General features: G+C 38.5%; 1 protein-coding gene across 4 annotated transcripts in view; it reads right to left on the bottom strand.

Annotated features, from left to right (window-relative positions):
* Positions 1-17,610, bottom strand: part of PCNX2 (pecanex 2) — a 152,911-nt gene that overhangs the window by 90,897 nt on the left and 44,404 nt on the right. For all 4 annotated transcript variants that reach the window (XM_071806293.1, XM_071806294.1, XM_071806297.1 and 1 more), the window contains 3 exons: positions 16,217-16,388; positions 11,094-11,204; positions 9,465-9,556 (listed from right to left, as the gene is read on the bottom strand). In XM_071806293.1, coding sequence (XP_071662394.1) covers positions 9,465-9,556; positions 11,094-11,204; positions 16,217-16,388 — 375 coding nt within the window. The remainder of the gene's footprint in view (positions 1-9,464; positions 9,557-11,093; positions 11,205-16,216; positions 16,389-17,610) is intronic.

Here is a 17,610-nt window from a genome sequence, read left to right as displayed (position 1 = left end):
CATATTATGTAATTCCTCTCTAATCAGTAATTAGCTAGGAGACACATGAAAGACAGGTTTTCTTTCCTCTCTAATAAAACACTAGAGGAAAATTCTCATTAAAAGAAGATTCCAGTGAAATGAACTGCACTGTATTAGCCTAAATCAGGGGTGTCAAAGTCTTTCTCACTGGGGGCCACATCAGCCTCGCTGTTGCCTTCAAAATCGCGAGGCTGATGTGGCCCCCAGTGAAAATGACTTTGACACCCCAGCCTGAAGTCTAAACTGACGTGTAGTTAGTCGACCTGTGGCCAGATCGCACGCAACAAATGCTAATGTTGCCTAAATCTGGCATTGGGGTACAGTTCTGGCACCTCACTCTGAAATCTGCTGCTTTGTACGTCACACCCAGGCCCTGCCTGGAGGACAGAACAGCAGATGGGAGAACGTTCACCACCATACATGACATCCTTGCACAGGGAAAGAAGAGACAGTTTACATGCTTGCCAGCACACTCTGGGCACAACAAAGATGAAAAACTGTCTCTGTGTGACTTAAACAGCTAAAATTGGCCAGAAATATTAAAAGAAAGAACAGAAAGCTTAAGGAACATTTACCAAGACCAGCTTCAACTCAGCTACCAATTAGGGATCCTAAGACAAACTTGTGAGTCCTGACTGTAAAAAGACACAAAATTTGGCTGTGAAGGACACAGAAATTCAGAGCCCACAGCCGTTTCACTTACTAGGCATGTGCAATGCCTCCACACAACCCCGACCTGAGCAAGTGAATGTGAGGTTACCAGATCCTGATATCAGAGCACTTTCTGCATCAGTTTTACACTTATAGGACCTAGTATGAACAAGGCTGCTTCTACAGTATGTCTTCTGCTTGAAAAACCTTCACAACTTGTACAGGAACAATATTTTCATAGAATAAAGTAGTTTTATTCATCTTATTTTGCCTAGTGATATGCATGATTTATTAGCAAAGCTGACTCAACTAAGAAAGATTTCATTTCTTTTGGAAGCAATGAACACCTGGGAAAGACACGCTAGTTTGCTGTTAAAGGACAAACCACCTGCTACCATGTGAGGTTTCTTTGGAATCTAATGATGAAATTCCCCTTATCCTAAGAACTGGTATCACACAAGTGAAATTTTAATTCAAAGAACCACCTTCCCCTCATCATACAACTGAACATCATAAAGATGAAAGAGTGTTCAGTTCTACAAAACAAGCCTCCTTAAAACAGGTATTACAAACAAAAGAGATCCACAGTATTACTGAAATAATTCAGCAACATTTGTTTGACAAGTTCACCTTTGCCATCCAATTCCACATTTCGTTTCATTGTTCCTAATTTGTGGCCAAAATGTATATTTGGTTAACTTCTCCCACGCTTAGTCTCAGATAAGAAATTCACATTCTTCAAAACACTTTAGAAAACTAACTGGAGTCAAAATGGTCTGAAAATGGCTGAATCACAGCCCAGCTAAATATCCACCGCATTTCCAAGGCAACACAACTGCATACAGATCCACCCAGCAGCTTCTAGTGACTGACTACCCCTTTGCCCTGCAACCTATTTTGAAAGCAAAATCCTATTAAGAACCCAGCAATATATCTGAGTATTGAAATGTATCAGTACCTAGTTTGAGAAATCATTCTGCCTTGCTTCTACCGTAACACTGCACATGGCTGATTCCTCATATTAATGTTTCAGAAGCTCTTTACTTCCACGTCTTCAGTATGTTACACACAGCTGTTGCATTTGGCTGGCCCGTTCTCCAGTTCCAAAGTGTCATTGTCCCCCCAAAGCTCATTGCCAGGGAGCCAGGAAGGCAGGGAGGAAAGGCATCAATATTTGCTATGTGCCTGGAGAGCAGGACTTCCCAGAATAATGCTACACAATGTTGTGCAAAAGATAAAAATGAACAATGGTGTCATTTCTCCAGCACCAATGTGATGTAGCCTGCTTCATTTTGTCATTTTCCTCCCCAACTAATGATGCCTGGTAGAACTTTCAATTAAAAAGATGAAAAAAAAGTTATAGCTGTTAATTGGACAATGCTGCTTCTCAATGGGAAAACAGGAAGGACAGGTTTTAGTCTTGGAAGCTGGTTATTATCTGTCATACTAGACAAGGAGTTTGACTTCCTACTTCACCTTATTTGGTTGAGGCAACATGGAGTGCTTTCATATACAGTTTTGACTTTGATGCAGACACTCATGTAGTCACTTTTAAAACAAGTGAGATGGACTTAGAGGATTAAGCATGATCAAGTGATGAGCCACAACAGACCTAGTGGTCGGGGTTGGTGGTGTTCCATTTCAACCACAGAATCGCTTAATCCCAAAACAACCCACTAAAAAGGAAGATAAAGGTGTCTTTGAACTTAAAAGCTTTTTACCTCTGGTGAAGGTGGGGAGACAAATGTATTTTAAAAAAGTGATGATAGTAGTTTTCTGTCCTACATTATTTATCCTTTTTGCTTCTTTATTCCTTTAAAAAAATGCATGTAGCAAACTCTTATCTTTCAAAGATATGCTAAAATAAATCACGTATCCTACTTCAGAGATAAAATGTGCTCTGAACACAGAAAAACCACTATGGTAAGTAGAAACTCTTGCTACTTCTTCGTGTATTCCTCTCAACTCAAAGACATTGCAGATTGCTGCAGCATTAGCGTCATTGAAAGTGTTTGCATACTGACTGGCTTTTTAAATATGGAGACAAACTAATTATTTAATTAATTAATTACTAAAAAGCTGGATGACAAAGAATGGACATCATCTAGTTTTCCACTCTCTCATGATTTCATCCTTATTCAAGCAATTTTTTGGTGAGGTCTTTCCCCTTACTTCCACTCCTCAGCCTCATCATGGAGCTATGCTATTGCCCGTATCAAAGAATAGGCAGGACAGTTGTTGATGGTCAGCCATTCCACATGTGGCATGATAAATGGAATGAAATACTACAATCCTATTTCTGAACATAAAAAAAATTCTGAACAAGACTGTACAAGGAAAACCTCCCTCCACCCTCCTCCCCCCAAAGGTATGAGAAAATGGTAATGATGACTTGTTCTCTACAAGGTTAACTATAAGCTTAATTATATTATCATGGATACAGGCTAACAACCAGGTAATGTGAATTACTCATGGGTCTCGCATTACAAGGGTTAGATGCCCAACCAGCCTTATTTACCCATCAACCATAGAAAACAAAACATTACTTTCCCAAAAGAGCTCCAAAGACCTGACAAGTGATAAGCTACCAGAATACAGATATTATCACCCATTTCTGAGCAATGTTGTCTTTGTTTCTCTGCAGTCCCAACTGTTGTCTGTGGCCATAATTCATTGCTGAAATTTAAAATCTACAAGGATGGGACTGATGCAGTTATACAACCAGGTCCCAGCCTGTGACAAGGATTCCTCAGCTAGAGAGTAAGATGAGCAACAACTTCAGGTGCAGCCACGAATACTGGTGTTTCACCTAATAGTGAGTTTATCCTAAACAAAAACTACAGATGTCTACATCCCTATACAGTGACATACTTCTGCAAGAGTAACCCTGGGCCATATCAAATTCTGCAGACATAATTTACTTTTTCTGTTCTATCTCGACAATAAGTTCATATTATACACAGAAAACTGAGAGCATAACTACTGAAGTTATGACTAAAGTATGAGTCTGACTATAGCTGCAAACATTGCTCAATGAAATATGTGATATCTGACAAGTCTCTCCAAAATTAACACTCCTAACAGCTCTTGCTTGAACCTCAGGGATCTCTAAATTGGAAAGTAGATAAAATTGATGAGCCTTGTCTTCAAAACCTCCAACAGGGCTGAAAGTATTTTATGTGATAGAAACAAAGCTGTCTAATAATCCTATACTTCTATTTTTGGTCACTTACACATCAGAGAATTCTGTCTACACACATGGGCCCATTCAGTGCTGGTTAGAAATTTATTTGGGTGGGCAGGCAGTCTTAGCAGAATGAGGGAGACATACGCCTGCAATTCTTTCCCATTATAAAACCCCAAGACAAATATTTCAAAATTATTAGTACACAGATGAAGCCTGTGTCGCTGAAAACAGGAATCAAGAAGCATTGTTATTCTGATTAATGAGTTTAAAACTCATTAAACAACAAACCAAACTACATCAACGTGAGCTGAGAATGGTTTAAAATACACACAGGATTTTTAGTAACTGTCCATTGAAGCAGTAAGTTACCAGAAAATACTTTCTTCAGGTATGAGGTAATAGAAACTATATAACTTCCACTGAAAACAAAATGCACTTACACAGAGCTGGAGGATGCATCTGTGCCACATATGAACACATTCACATCAGTTTAATTTTTCTGACCCAAGTCCAAAATCTGAATCTTTTTCTAGGCTGATTAAGATAAACCACAAGTTCCTCGAGCAGTTACTAGATTAATTAATTAATTAATTAAAAGCTGGATGACAAATAATTAACTGGTTCTGGATAAGTTTCAAATCCAAACCAGCTGACTGGAACAGAAGGAAAAAGAGAAGGATTCACTGATTCCAGGAACCTTTGGGGGTATGCTCTTCTGCCTCACAGAAAAACACTGATGTACTGGAATGTTAAAGACTGATATCAAGATGGCTAAATTCCAGAATGAATATTTGTGGGCATACCTGACTTTTTTTTTTTTAAATATCTGTTAAACACTTGGGCACAGACCACAAAACAGATGGAGTGGGAAACAAAAATCAGCATATCAAGCAATTCTACTCAAGTGAAACAGATGACACAGAAGTTCCTGTATCTATATCTGATGGAAGTAATATCTGAGAATAAAACCACCTCCTCCAGAAATAAGAGATAACCCTTTCATATATCAAAGCTAAGGTAGTTATTAGAGCTGCCAATTTCTGTTCAAGATTACAGGACTGAAACTGAGATCAGAAATATAGCCAGGCTGAAGTGAAAGCAGATAATTTAAAACTGAAGTCAGTTATCCAATAGCTTCAAAAGAGTAGAGAGCTGAAAAATTGCTGCTATTAGATGTAACAATCCAAGGAATGACCAAAGTAGGTGATAAAACCATGTCTAGGACTTAAAGCTTTTTATTAAACAGAAGTAAATGAGAGTTCATAAAGGACCAAGAAAGAACTGGAGTAAGGAGTGATGATATCATTAAACTGAGGCCTGGGAGATGAACAACATCTCAAGGCAAGCAGGAGAAACTGAAGTCTTTGCACTTCAGAAGCTAAGACATTTATCTTCTCTCTTGTCCAAAATCAACTTCACAGTATTGTTGTATGTAAGTCTGGATAAGCAGCTGGTGTCATATCCTCATCACAGAGATGTGTCATAGGATCAGATGTATAAAGAGATCCTTTACAGTACCTTAAAGCTGTAGCCAAACCACCTTTGCATCACTGGGATAACATGGCTCTAAAACAAAAATCTATCCAGGTGACTTCATAGCATCACCAGAGGGAACAACTATGTCAGACAACAGTTGGTTTTGGACAACATAATTCAACAGCAATATCAGCCTGGACAAGACACAGGATTTCAGCACAGGCCTATTTGTCTCAATTCTCAGAGCTTATATTCATATGCTGAAAGTTAACTTGAGTACTTGCACTGTTTTCTGGACATATCCAAAACAATTGCTCAACTCTTTCAATTTTTCTAAATGTCGAGTTCTAGAGCAAAGAATTAATTGCTTTGCATTTGCTCTTCTAAAACAATTTCAAAATTTGACTGCAGACTATTGTACATATGTATATATAATTTCTGTTCTAAAAATTAACAAGAGAAACTCACTGAAGAATACAGATCTATTATTAAATGAACATTGTTTATTTATTTTAATAAAATAGAAAAACATGTGGTAACCTTATTCTTCTTCTAATGAACTTCAAGAATATCATCTTTCCTTTTAGAATAATTAATGTGCATAGAGAAATGAGGATAGACTATTTCACCCTGCAAGATAATAAATAATTAGAACACGAAAGCCACTTAAGTAAGGAGAGGGTCAAGCCTGATACCCCTGGAATGGGTCTTCAGCCTGGGCATTTCATGGGAGCAATTGTGCACCAGTAAAAAGCATACAACCACTTTTAGAGATCTATTCTCCTCTGCAATTTATTTCAGGAAATAGAACTCTGCTAGTTACACCTGCTGAGCTATGAAATGTTCTGCCAATAAACAGAGTATACATCTGAGGATGCTACATTTCAGCCAAGAAATGAGCTTTGCAACCCAGAAATCCTGTGCCAGAATCTATCACGTTTCCCCAACCTGAATCCTTTTGATTGTGATGATTTTTTTAGCTCCACAAACATTGAAAAATTTGTTCTGTTGGTTTTGCCAATCTGACTTATACATTAAATGAGTAAAATAAAAATAAAAAATAAAGAATAGCTCAAAAGTGCAAGCATGGAAGACATGCTGTTTCCATCTTAATGAAAACCATATGCTTATCACCATTGTGCAAACACCTCAATGAAACAGACTATAGTGTGTGCTCAGTTTTGAGTTAAACTCTGCAATTTCTGGTGCACAAAAAATCCAAACCTTCATGCAAACAGGATCAGCAGTTGTTGCTCACTACATATCAAAACTGTTCTAGTTTCTTACGGGGGTATTAGACCACCTTTCGTATTGGTCCCTATTCAGGATCAGATTCTTGTCTTGCATTTAAGCCATTTCTTACTCCTCCTCCACCAACCAAATAATAATTTTCTTGTAATCTTATAGACAACATTCCAAAAGGAAAAAAAAATCTCTGTACCTGACTGAAGAACAAGGAGGGTTAACACAAGTGCTTATTTCATAAATTGTAGAAGAAAAAAAATGTATGAAATTTCAAGCACCCCAGTAGACTGAGATTGTGAGCCGAAGCAAGTGGAATCATCTTTACATGCTTTAAATTAACCTCTTCAGAAGTGCCTTCACAAGTACGGTGCCATAAAAATTCAAATTAACTGTAATCTCTGTGTGAACAGCAAGTCTGCCCTTAATATTGATAATTTATAACAGATATCTTGTAAATCTTTCACAGCACTCTACAACTTCAGGGTAGCATTAAAAGCATATTTCTAAGCAGTTTGAAGTCTAATCCACGAGGAGATTGCTTATCTACAAAGCCACCTGCATGCTGTAATTTAAAGCATTATTCTAAGAAAGGAGTTTGCAGAATATTTTAAGAGGCTTTTCTTTAACACTACTTACAAAATTATTTTTTAAAATATCCATCACACAAGTAGCAAATCGCCCTCTGCTAACCTAAGGGGAAAAAATGATCATTTCCCCAGATATCTGCCTGTTTAACTCAATTCCTTCCTTCTATACAGCTCTTTCCATTTTTCTCATTGTTTCTGCCCCACATTATAGATTTTTCTCACTCTGTTCATCCTGAGAGGAGACACCTTCTCCATCCAAGCTGCCAGATTCTGAATCACTAATATACTACTGGAAAGTGGTATCAGGAATACTAGCTACTTTAGGAAACTGCTTAAGCAGCAGCTAAGCTTTCTAGCAACAAACAGCTGGGTCCGGTCAAATCAGTACAACTGATATACTGGGTGAGCCTGGCAACAGGAGATTCCCTGGGAGTACACCACATGTTCAAGGATGTTTAATTTAAAGTGTCTTAACACAGCACTGCTCAGCAGCCGAGTTGCCATAATTTATTGTGTATGGCCTCAAGCCACCCAGGGGCAAGATAAAATGGTGGCTTAACACATTTTACCCTACTATTGGGAGCAGTTAAAAACATATGCACAGCCAGCTCTGATTATCTGTGAGAGATCATTAAGGCATTTTAATTGACCTTTTTTGATTTAAGACTCCTATTCAAATTTTACATGGAAAATTTTTAAAAGCTATTATAAAGAGATGCTTATGTTCCTTACAGAATTCCCTTAAAGAAATATCAGATTGGCCCTCTCATCTGTGTAAATTGCCAGCCTGCGTGTTGACATGATACATCCTTGGCTGTTGTAGAAACTCGTATTGGGATCTCTGTGTGTGCTATGCATGTGTAGCACCACAAAACATCCCCTTACATACACCTGCAAGATGTCAAGACCAGCCTGTAAATCACTGCACATCCTGGCACACCCCTGAATGGGCACTGGACAGCATCTAGTCTGTAAGGAAATGCTGTCAAAAGGCTGTCCCTTGAAGGATACATTTATCACAAGTCTAAGATGAAATTCTGGTCTTGCTGTGGTCACTGGGAATTCTACAGCAGACTTAAAGGCAGCCAGAATTTCACTGCTATTTTTTAAATAAAACAAAAAATGCTGAGGATGTATATATTAACTGAAAAAAAAAAATCTTTAGAATGTGTCTCAAAATGCAGCATCTATCAAAAAAAACAACAAACACCCAAAACTGGGCACTCCTGGGAAGGGTACATAGAACAAGCTAACCAGCCTTTTGGTCAGCATATAGAGCTGTGGCACACCTGCATCCTCAGCGCAATACATGACTTACTCTCCTCATCTGAAGGTCACAACAGAGTAAGAGAAAGCACAGAGTAGGGCAACTAACTTATCTACACCTGAGAGAGCATCTTCTTTACAAGAAGACACTAGAAAGCCTGGGACTCTTCAGTTTAAAGAGAAGGTGGCTTGGGAGGGGTATGACTGATGCCCACAAAACTGCAAAGGCAGCAGGTGCGGCGAATACAGAGCAGTCCTTTCACAAATCCTGCGATACTAGGCATAGGAAAGGCTTTGTGACACTAGCAGAGCAGTTTAAAACCCATGAAGGACAGCACGGCTTTGCACATCTGGAATTTGTTGGCACAAAGTCGTGGAGGCAGGCAGGACCAGCACATTCAGGAAGGGACTCAGCAAATTCATAGACAAGAAGTCCACAGATACCAAATGAAATAAGTAGGGTCACACTCTCCAACATCCTTAATCCAACAACTGTGGATATTGGTGGAATATTAGGGAAAAGGGTGGCCAACAGTCATCTGGCTTGCATCAAGTTCCTAAATTGCATTTCCCCATGGATGCAGACACATTACTGGTTTACATTTAAGTTCTTCAGTATGCTATTACAAAGCAACAACAAAATCCTTCCCTCACCCCACGTTCCTTCAGAAATATGGACCTTACTAGGAATTTTGACCCAATTTAGCCCAGCTGACACAGGTCAATAGGAATTGCAGCTTTTTAAGCCAAGGCTGCTGTTAGTCTTTGTAGGGGAAATTTAATGGATCATTTCAGACTGATACACGTAAGAGGCAAACAGTCACAGGTTTTAGACATGTTTACTCCAATATTTCTACTACAGTTTCAGTCCATTTCAGTGTAGCTAATATGCATAACCTGAAGCATGGCTTCTAAAGCTTATCTTGATAAACAACAATGACAGTGTAGCACCAAACATTGCTGGTCTCCCTAGATTATATGAATTTTGAGCTTGAAATTTTGAATTTTTGCAGTGTTGTTTTCTGGCTTACCTTCACTGCACTGAAGCAGAAAGCATATAGGACAATCAGAACCACAAAGCTTCGGGAAATGCTGTATAGGGCAGATACAAACCCAGCAGCAGCTGAAATACAGACATGTGAGTTAATTTTTTCCTAAATGAGAACATGCAATCAAAGGAAAAAAAAATGAAACAACTCTTGCATCACAAGAGGTATAGAGATTAAAATCTCATACCACAAAGCTAGTTGTTGAGAGAACACCTTCAGTCTCCCAAATAAGCTCTCAAAACTGTTTACAGAGAAGACTGAAAGCCCGATGCCACTGTATTCCATCTGTTTTCTGTTGACCTGAGGTCCCAAGGAGGAATGAAGTGATCTCCAAAGCTGGGAATTTTCTAGTCAGACCCCATGTGGAATTTTCTTCCTTCCCTTTGCTCCCGAGACACAGACTCTGGTGTCATCCAAAAGCATCCTAACTTGCTCGGTCAACCATGATTTGCACCATAGTAAGATACATGAATGAACTTCAAGGGAGACACAGAAGGATGCCAGCTAATCTCCTGCTATAACCTCCTTTGAGAGCTTCCAGGAGTAGGGTAGGAAAAGCTGTCAGTCAGAATTAGGAGTTCAGCAGCCTCAACAATGGAGATACAGGGGCTGCAAAACTGTGCTCTACTTAGGGTTCAACTTACACTAGAATCATTATTACTCATAGGATGAGGACTTTATCCAACATGCTATTTCCTCCAGGTCTGCTATTATATTTTGAGACAAAAAGCAAAGAACACCCATATCATCTGTCCTAGTTTTAACCACTTGTCAAAGGCTATGTCTACAGCAACACGCAGAACAATGCAGTAAATGTGAGTCTGTGGAATGAGAAGTGCTGAGGATGTCATCTCCATGACATAGTCTGCAGTAAGACATCTCAAACATCTATCTCTAGCCTGGTCCCACAGACTGTATTAGTGCAATTACTGTTTGGAGTGCAACGGCTGCAGCCTTACAGTGCACCTATCTTTTAAGCTTCATCCACGTGGAATCCAGTTTGCAAACTGACATCATTCTGTGATGCAAACCAACATGTGGTAAGTGGAAACAGGGAGGAAGTTTGTTTCTGATCCAAACTAAGATGACAGTGTAGGTACATCCCAATCTTCCCTGTTATTTAAGCTATAATGAGAAACAAAACCCACCACTACCACCAAAAAATTGATACATTGTCTCTCACAGGCCTTGTTTTATCTCTTAATGAAATAACACTAAAAAAAAACACCCATCGAGTATCTTGTGAACATACCTCACTATGGACCAATGCAAACATTTTATTTTTATTTTTTAAATGGAGTTTTAACAGATTTTTTAAAGTTTTTCTTGTTTATAATTATAGTAAAGATACCCACTGGACATGTGAGGAAAGAGCTCTTTGATGTCAACCACACTCTGCAGCCTATAGCACAACTTGTATGCAACTTTTTCTTTGTTTAAAAAAAATAAATTTAATTGAGTGGGTCTTACTAGTATTCACCCCACTGGTATATGAATACCATTAGCTGTTTGAGCTTTAAAACTCATGTGTTTTAAAACCCATGATAATATACTCTATTCTAAAGTTGTAAGCCCAGGACGGGACAGCTCAAGCTGCAACTGGCTACTTACCAGAACCGCCAAAAAGCAACATGTCTATTTGCTCCAAAAGATATATACAGAAGGTGTTGATTTGAGGGAAAAGACCAAGAAGTGAAATTGCAGGAAAGCAATATAAAAACACTAAAAAAAAAAAGAAGTATGTTAGAACACAGTCATACATCACAATGTATGGAGAACAGAGAAACATGCCTCATATCAGAATAAGAAATCATTGCAATAAAATTTGTAGATTACTCAAGTGAGCATACCTTAACCTGAGAAGCAACAATTACACTTTCCTTCTCATGTATTCAAAATAAATGATACTATTTTACATGTAAGAAACTAAAGCTCAGAGGTTAAATTTAAGCTTTATTTTGGATAAAAGCAGCAACAGCAAAACACAGTGTTATATAGCGTCCTTACTGCTTCTCAAAGACTTTCAAAGTTATATTTGTTCTATTTAAAGTACAGAAATTTTAATTTGCAGACTTCAGAACTTCCTCCTTGAATATGAAATGGTTCAAGCACCGGTATAACAAATCAATATAAACAAACAAAAAACATTTTCATGGCTAAAATCTGAAGTATTTTGGCTATCACAATATTCTGCTTCTGCTAGCAATCAACAGCAGACACATAAAACAACACTTAAAAATGAGACAAACCTATAGCGAAACTTTCCCAGAATGTTTCCCCAGCTTCCAGCAGGATGGACCTTGACTTTGCAGTAATGAATGAATATTAAAAACAGTCAAGAAACTCAGGGGTAAAACCCAATCTGTCATCTTTACATAGTCTCTTTCTAAATAGCAGTGCTAATTTAAATGGCTGCTTTACAATCAAGGAAAAACAGGAGTTAAAATTCAGGTAATTGTGCTGCTTGTCTTATGTTCTTTTCATTTCCAGCCACTCCTCCTTCCCATCCACTCACTCTTGGCTCCACCCCAGAAAACACTCAGCACGCTTGTCTGGCAAAGCATCGAAACACACACTTGACCCAGGTCTCCAATACTGTCAGTTTTCAAGGATGCATACACGTGTTCAATCGTATGCTTTCTGCTTCTTTGTACTAGTACCAGAATGTTCTGCACGGTGAAGGCAAGAGATGTGTGTCAGCCACTCTTCCTTCTAAACAAGTATGTATTTGTTAGTTTGCGTGCTAGGAAGACTGCCATTTCCTCCTATTCATTCTCATTAAAAGCAAACTAAACAAATCACTTGCACAACTCATTCCTCCTCCCACCCCCATCAAATTTTAAGAAGGTAACAATAGGATTTGTGTTCTTTGTTGGATGCTAATTTCACATTTTACTTCCAGCTCCTCTTACTAATGAATCTTGTGCTAAAATAAAACAATACACTGAGTCTGGCCTGACAGCTTTTACCTTCATCATATCATATCATACCATACACAACTGCTATCAAATATTGTAAATCTTGATGAGGAAGTCAAACACAAGAGAAAAAAATTACATACTCAAGTGTTAAACACAGACAGGGCTCACTTAAGCACATTTGCATTCACAATGCACCCTTCATCACGACTTCCTGCTACTGGCACGAATTATACACATGTAAGAATGTGAGGAAACACTGTCTTCTCCATCTTTTACATGCAAACGCCATTATGAACCTCCTCTTCCTTTATTACTCTGCTCTTCTTTTAGATATTCCACCAAGCCAAGCAAGGACCACTCTTGAAGACAGACAATGGCAAACTGCCCAGCAGGCCACATGCACTTCCTTCCCATAGGATCAACTATCCCAAAAACTCACTGCTGAAATTCACAGGATAGTCTTGTGCCTCAGGCAAAGGACTTGCAGAACTGCCAGAACTCATCTTAGACTACTGACCTTCAGTCCAAACAGCTGCCTTTGCTGTAGCAGCCTCCGAAAAAACTGAATAAGAGCAAGGAAAGGAAGGACAAGCCCAAACATACTGTCACTACACCAAAATATATAGGAGTGAACATAAACAAGGAGGGAAAAGCTTGTTGACTACAGCAATATCCTCACATCACCCTCTCTTTATGAATACCTTGAATAACCCTAGTAACTTCTTTAGCTAGAGTAGCTTTATTTATCTCATCTTGCACAAAGAAGTACACCAGAGAGGAAAACCAGTAGTTGTCACTTACAAAAGGATTGAATTTAGGAGCAATAGGTTCCCTTGTAGGAAGCTGACACTAAAAGTAACTGATTCATCAGTTGCAGTTACATTATGAATTCCAGAGAATATTTGTTTAAGCATCACATTTCCATACATACAACACCTTTAAGGGCTGGACCACTAAGAAATGCTTATGTGAGCTGCAGCTTAAGGTATTCTCTAAATCAGTAGCTACCAGATAAGCGTAGGGTGGAAACACAAATTTTGACTTTGGAAGCTTTGGGTCTTTTGAGAAATGTAGAACAGTAACTCAGTGGCAATGTCACCGTGAACATTTAAAAATAATAAGATTCCAAACTTTAAAAAAAATGATATATCCGAGTACTAATCTATTTGCTGTGTAATAATACGTACTTTTTCACAGGGAGAAAAAAAAAAAAGTATTATTTCAGTGAGAAAGTCTTTTTGTTTTCCTCTTCCTGAATATAGCAGAGCATAACGTTCACAGAGGCTTTCTTCTCCTGACAGAAACTCCGTCATTGCTGAAAGTAGCAGGCGGAGGACTTGCTATCACACAATTTTGTCACCACCTGAAAACTCTTTTTCCAAGATGTCTGGCAAATAATTTCACTAATCTGTCTAATGCTTAAGTGGTTTCATCACAAAAACTATCATTAAGTGTCTAACTGCTTTTGTCAACCAACCACACCTGTAGCACCCAGTGACTGAGGTTGGCTCTGTCCGTGCCTTTCCTTCCAGTATGTGTGCTAATCCAGCAAAAAGGTCAACTGATGTAAGGAGTTCAAGATGAAAACCATAGTTAAGAGTGAGTTAAAGCCACGATACCCAAACTAACACAAATCAATAGCAGGACGAGCATCAATTTAAAATAAACCACAATGAGATCCTAAATAGATGACTTGCAAAGAAATGGACCCGTTAAAAACCACATTCCTTAAGTAATCAGGTTACACATCTAACAAACTCCCACTGAATATTTTTTATAACCTTTTTTCAAGACTTTTATAATAGTATGCTATGCAGCACCACACTAGTTCCTTGGTAAGACCTTTCTATGATTTCCATCACTTTAGCTTCTTAACCACAGTAAACACCCAAAATAGAAAACTTTTCCTTTCCTCGGTATTTGTAGTGTATACTCAAAAAATCTCTCAATTTCCTACATATCAAGTCTGAACACCACATTATGAATAAAATATAAATTAAAAAACTCACCATATGATGACAAACAAATAAAAAGATATAAAAAATACTTAGCACACAGGCAAAAACCACAATAGCAACACTTCATTGGTATTCAGTGGGGCCCATTTCCCCCCAAAAGCCCTATACCTTCCCCCTATACTTCTATATACTTCTAGCCCCTACATATACTTTCCCCTATACCTTCAGTGTCTAACGGAATTGGTATTCAAAGCGCAGCAAGATGCTGGAGGATGCTGACTGCGATGACTTAGGCTTAGTAGCCTCACCGTGAACGCTTGCAAGGATTGATGGCAGCCAGAAGCTGGAACTCCCACAGAGAGAAAACAAGGAATTGCCAGAGCGTGGCACCAAACATCGCTGGAACAAATACACCCACAGATGTGCCAGCTCCCACAGCTGGCAAAACAAGAACAGGGACAAGCAATGGGAAATGGTTTCTTCTCCCCCTCTCGTTCAGGAGATGCCAGCTGGGGAGATGAGCCTGCAGTTCCTCTCTCCCTCACCTGCTCCAGGGTGTTGCAAGAATCTGCTCCACCATCTCTTTCGAGGCCAGTCAAAATTAGCACATTTATAACCGCTTTTTTTTTCCTATAGTGGTTGCTATAGTTTTTCATTTATCTCTATCCCAAGAGTCATTTAAGATTCTTGTTGAATTATTTATCAGCATTTTTACTGTTCACCTTTGACAAGCAAAGAAAATAAGATGTAGAAGAAACTTTAATGAGACCATAGGCAAGTAATGAAAGAAGCTAATGAAAATAAGTGAGTTGCAGGTCTTCATTATTCCCCTGTTTCTGGTGAAAAAGATTGGGAGTCAATGAACCTACATAAAGGACCAGAATGCTTTCCTGAAAATAGTATGCCTTTCAGGCAGTAACAGCCTGACTTGAGTACAACAGTCACAGGTGCACAAAGACCTCAAAAGTGGTACGCTCTATATCACAAACTTCTTTCCTCTACCACAGTAGGTTTTCCTGGTTCTAAATTCAAAAACCAATGGGTCGTCCTCTGTATGCCAATGACATATCTCTTGGGAAGTTTACACAACTTTCATAGTAAACTTGTTCTACTTCATACCTAACAGGGTTGCATTAATGTGACCTGAGTCCAGTTCAGCATTTGTACCTGTGACACAACCAGGGCAGCACCAGTTACAGACTGCAAGGGTAACAGGAAGAATCATCCTGACAGAACAGGGTATTTCCAGCTGTGGCCACTCCAAATTAGTGCCAAAGGATCATCAGTCCCATTTTGGGGCAATACCTGAATGTCCTCAGCCACCTCTGGGTACGTTTCCAGAAAGAAACGGGTTGGAAGAGCTACTGAGGAGCGGCTGCTCCACACTAACACATCACGTGGACAGCAAGATTAAACTAAACTAAACCAAGAAAAAGCGTGTTCTTCATGAATGGAAGAATGTCCAACCAAGGACTTGGCATGGATTAGCTTCCAGGCATTAAATTTAAAACTCGGCTTACTCTGCAATAACTGCTCTGCACAGACAAACCCTTACCAAGATTAACTGCATTTCACAGATGATGTCTTTTGCTAACAATATCAGTGACTGTTAGTTTTCTACAGAGACTTCTCCATGAGCCTCATTTCATTAAGAACTCCTTTTACATGAGGGAAGGTTGCCAGCTGTCCTCCACCCTCCCCCCACCTGTGTCTTAAGTCATTCCAAATGTTTCTATCAATTCGACTCAGAGTTGTGCCTCCGTAACATGCGTTTGATTGCCAGCATGGGAAAACACAGACTTCCCCAGCTAACGCTTAATTCACTTTTACAGTCCTAGGAAAAATATTGACTCACCTATTACATGGTCTCTGGCTGACTGGAGAGATCTAGGCGAAAAGAGCTTCAAGCCATACATTGTATAAACTGGAGGATTTGTGTCTTTAGATCCAGCATCTAGCAGCAAAATAAGGCCACACAATATACAAAAATAAACAGGTCTGCTGTAGGTTATGATTTTATTGTGCCCCTGGGAAAAAAAAGAAAACAAATTGTTTCAATTTTATATTCATTCTCCTACTGTGTGTACTGCGCATTAAACCAGAGAGGGGGTCAGGAGTCAGACAAAGTATTCTAATGACTTATACATACTAATTAATAATAAAAATGTTACAAGGTATTTTATCTTCTCCAGAGCAGACTTTCAAAAGGCACAAAAAGCAGTTAAGACTAACTCCATCAATCATTTATGCTTTTGAAAATCTAACCTTCTGGACCTTTCAAAACACACTAACTGCAGAAGTAGTCTGAATGTTTCTGAACCTTTCTTTTCAAGAAAAAAATAATTCTTCTCTATATTACTTCTACTTTAATGCTTCAGGTAGCTTGGCTTTTTTTTAAATTTTAATTTATGAAATATAAAATTAATTTTTAATTGCATCCTGAGGAGTGAAAAAATAGTAGAGCACCTCCTAGGCGCAGTGTGAGGCGTGGAGGTTGATTTTTTTTTTTTTTTTTTTTTTTTTTACACCAATACAATTTAACTGAGTGCAGAAAGCCAGAAGCAAAGTGGCAAGAATTCAAGTTTGCCTTGCATAAAGCTGGTGTGAAACTGTTCTTATTTGTAAAATGTGTTTTGAGTGAGTATAATAAAAGATCATTTCTTTTTTGTCTACTTACTGATTCAAATCAGCAGCTCTATGTGTTTGGCTGCCTGCCAGGCTCAGATGTTAGCATTGCTATTAACTTATCTGTACTCTCTTTTGGGATCAATCAGTTAAGAAGGTAGCAGACTGCAGGGAACTAGTGGGCTTATATTGCACCTCACATCCACAGAATATGAATCTAGTCACACTGACAAATCCTAGCTGTTTAACCAAAGTTTCAACTTTACTAATGTATTTTTTTTGGTCAATAGGACACAGATCCACAAAAAAGAAAAAAAAAAATCAAAGGAGAATTAGAAAGAAAAAGATCTGACTAAAAAAAATTCACTTAAAATATTACTTTCTGACTGGTTTTAAACTTCAGTTCATTTCTTAGATACGAACTGTACCTTAGGAAAGAAACCAGTAAATATTACATCTAAACAACTGCTTAATGATTTATTACCTGATGTGTACTCCAGACCAAAGTATTTTATCTTGATGCTACATTCTTGTCTTATCTCTTTAATTACAGAACCCAGATTTTCTCTTTGCGTGGTAATTACTTGAAGGTAGTTGGGTAAGAGTTGATGAAGTCCAGAGGTT

The sequence above is a fragment of the Patagioenas fasciata genome, chromosome 3, assembly GCF_037038585.1.
Source record: "Patagioenas fasciata isolate bPatFas1 chromosome 3, bPatFas1.hap1, whole genome shotgun sequence".
In the NCBI taxonomy this organism is placed as follows: domain Eukaryota; kingdom Metazoa; phylum Chordata; class Aves; order Columbiformes; family Columbidae; genus Patagioenas; species Patagioenas fasciata.
This window is presented reverse-complemented; position numbering and strand designations above follow the sequence as displayed.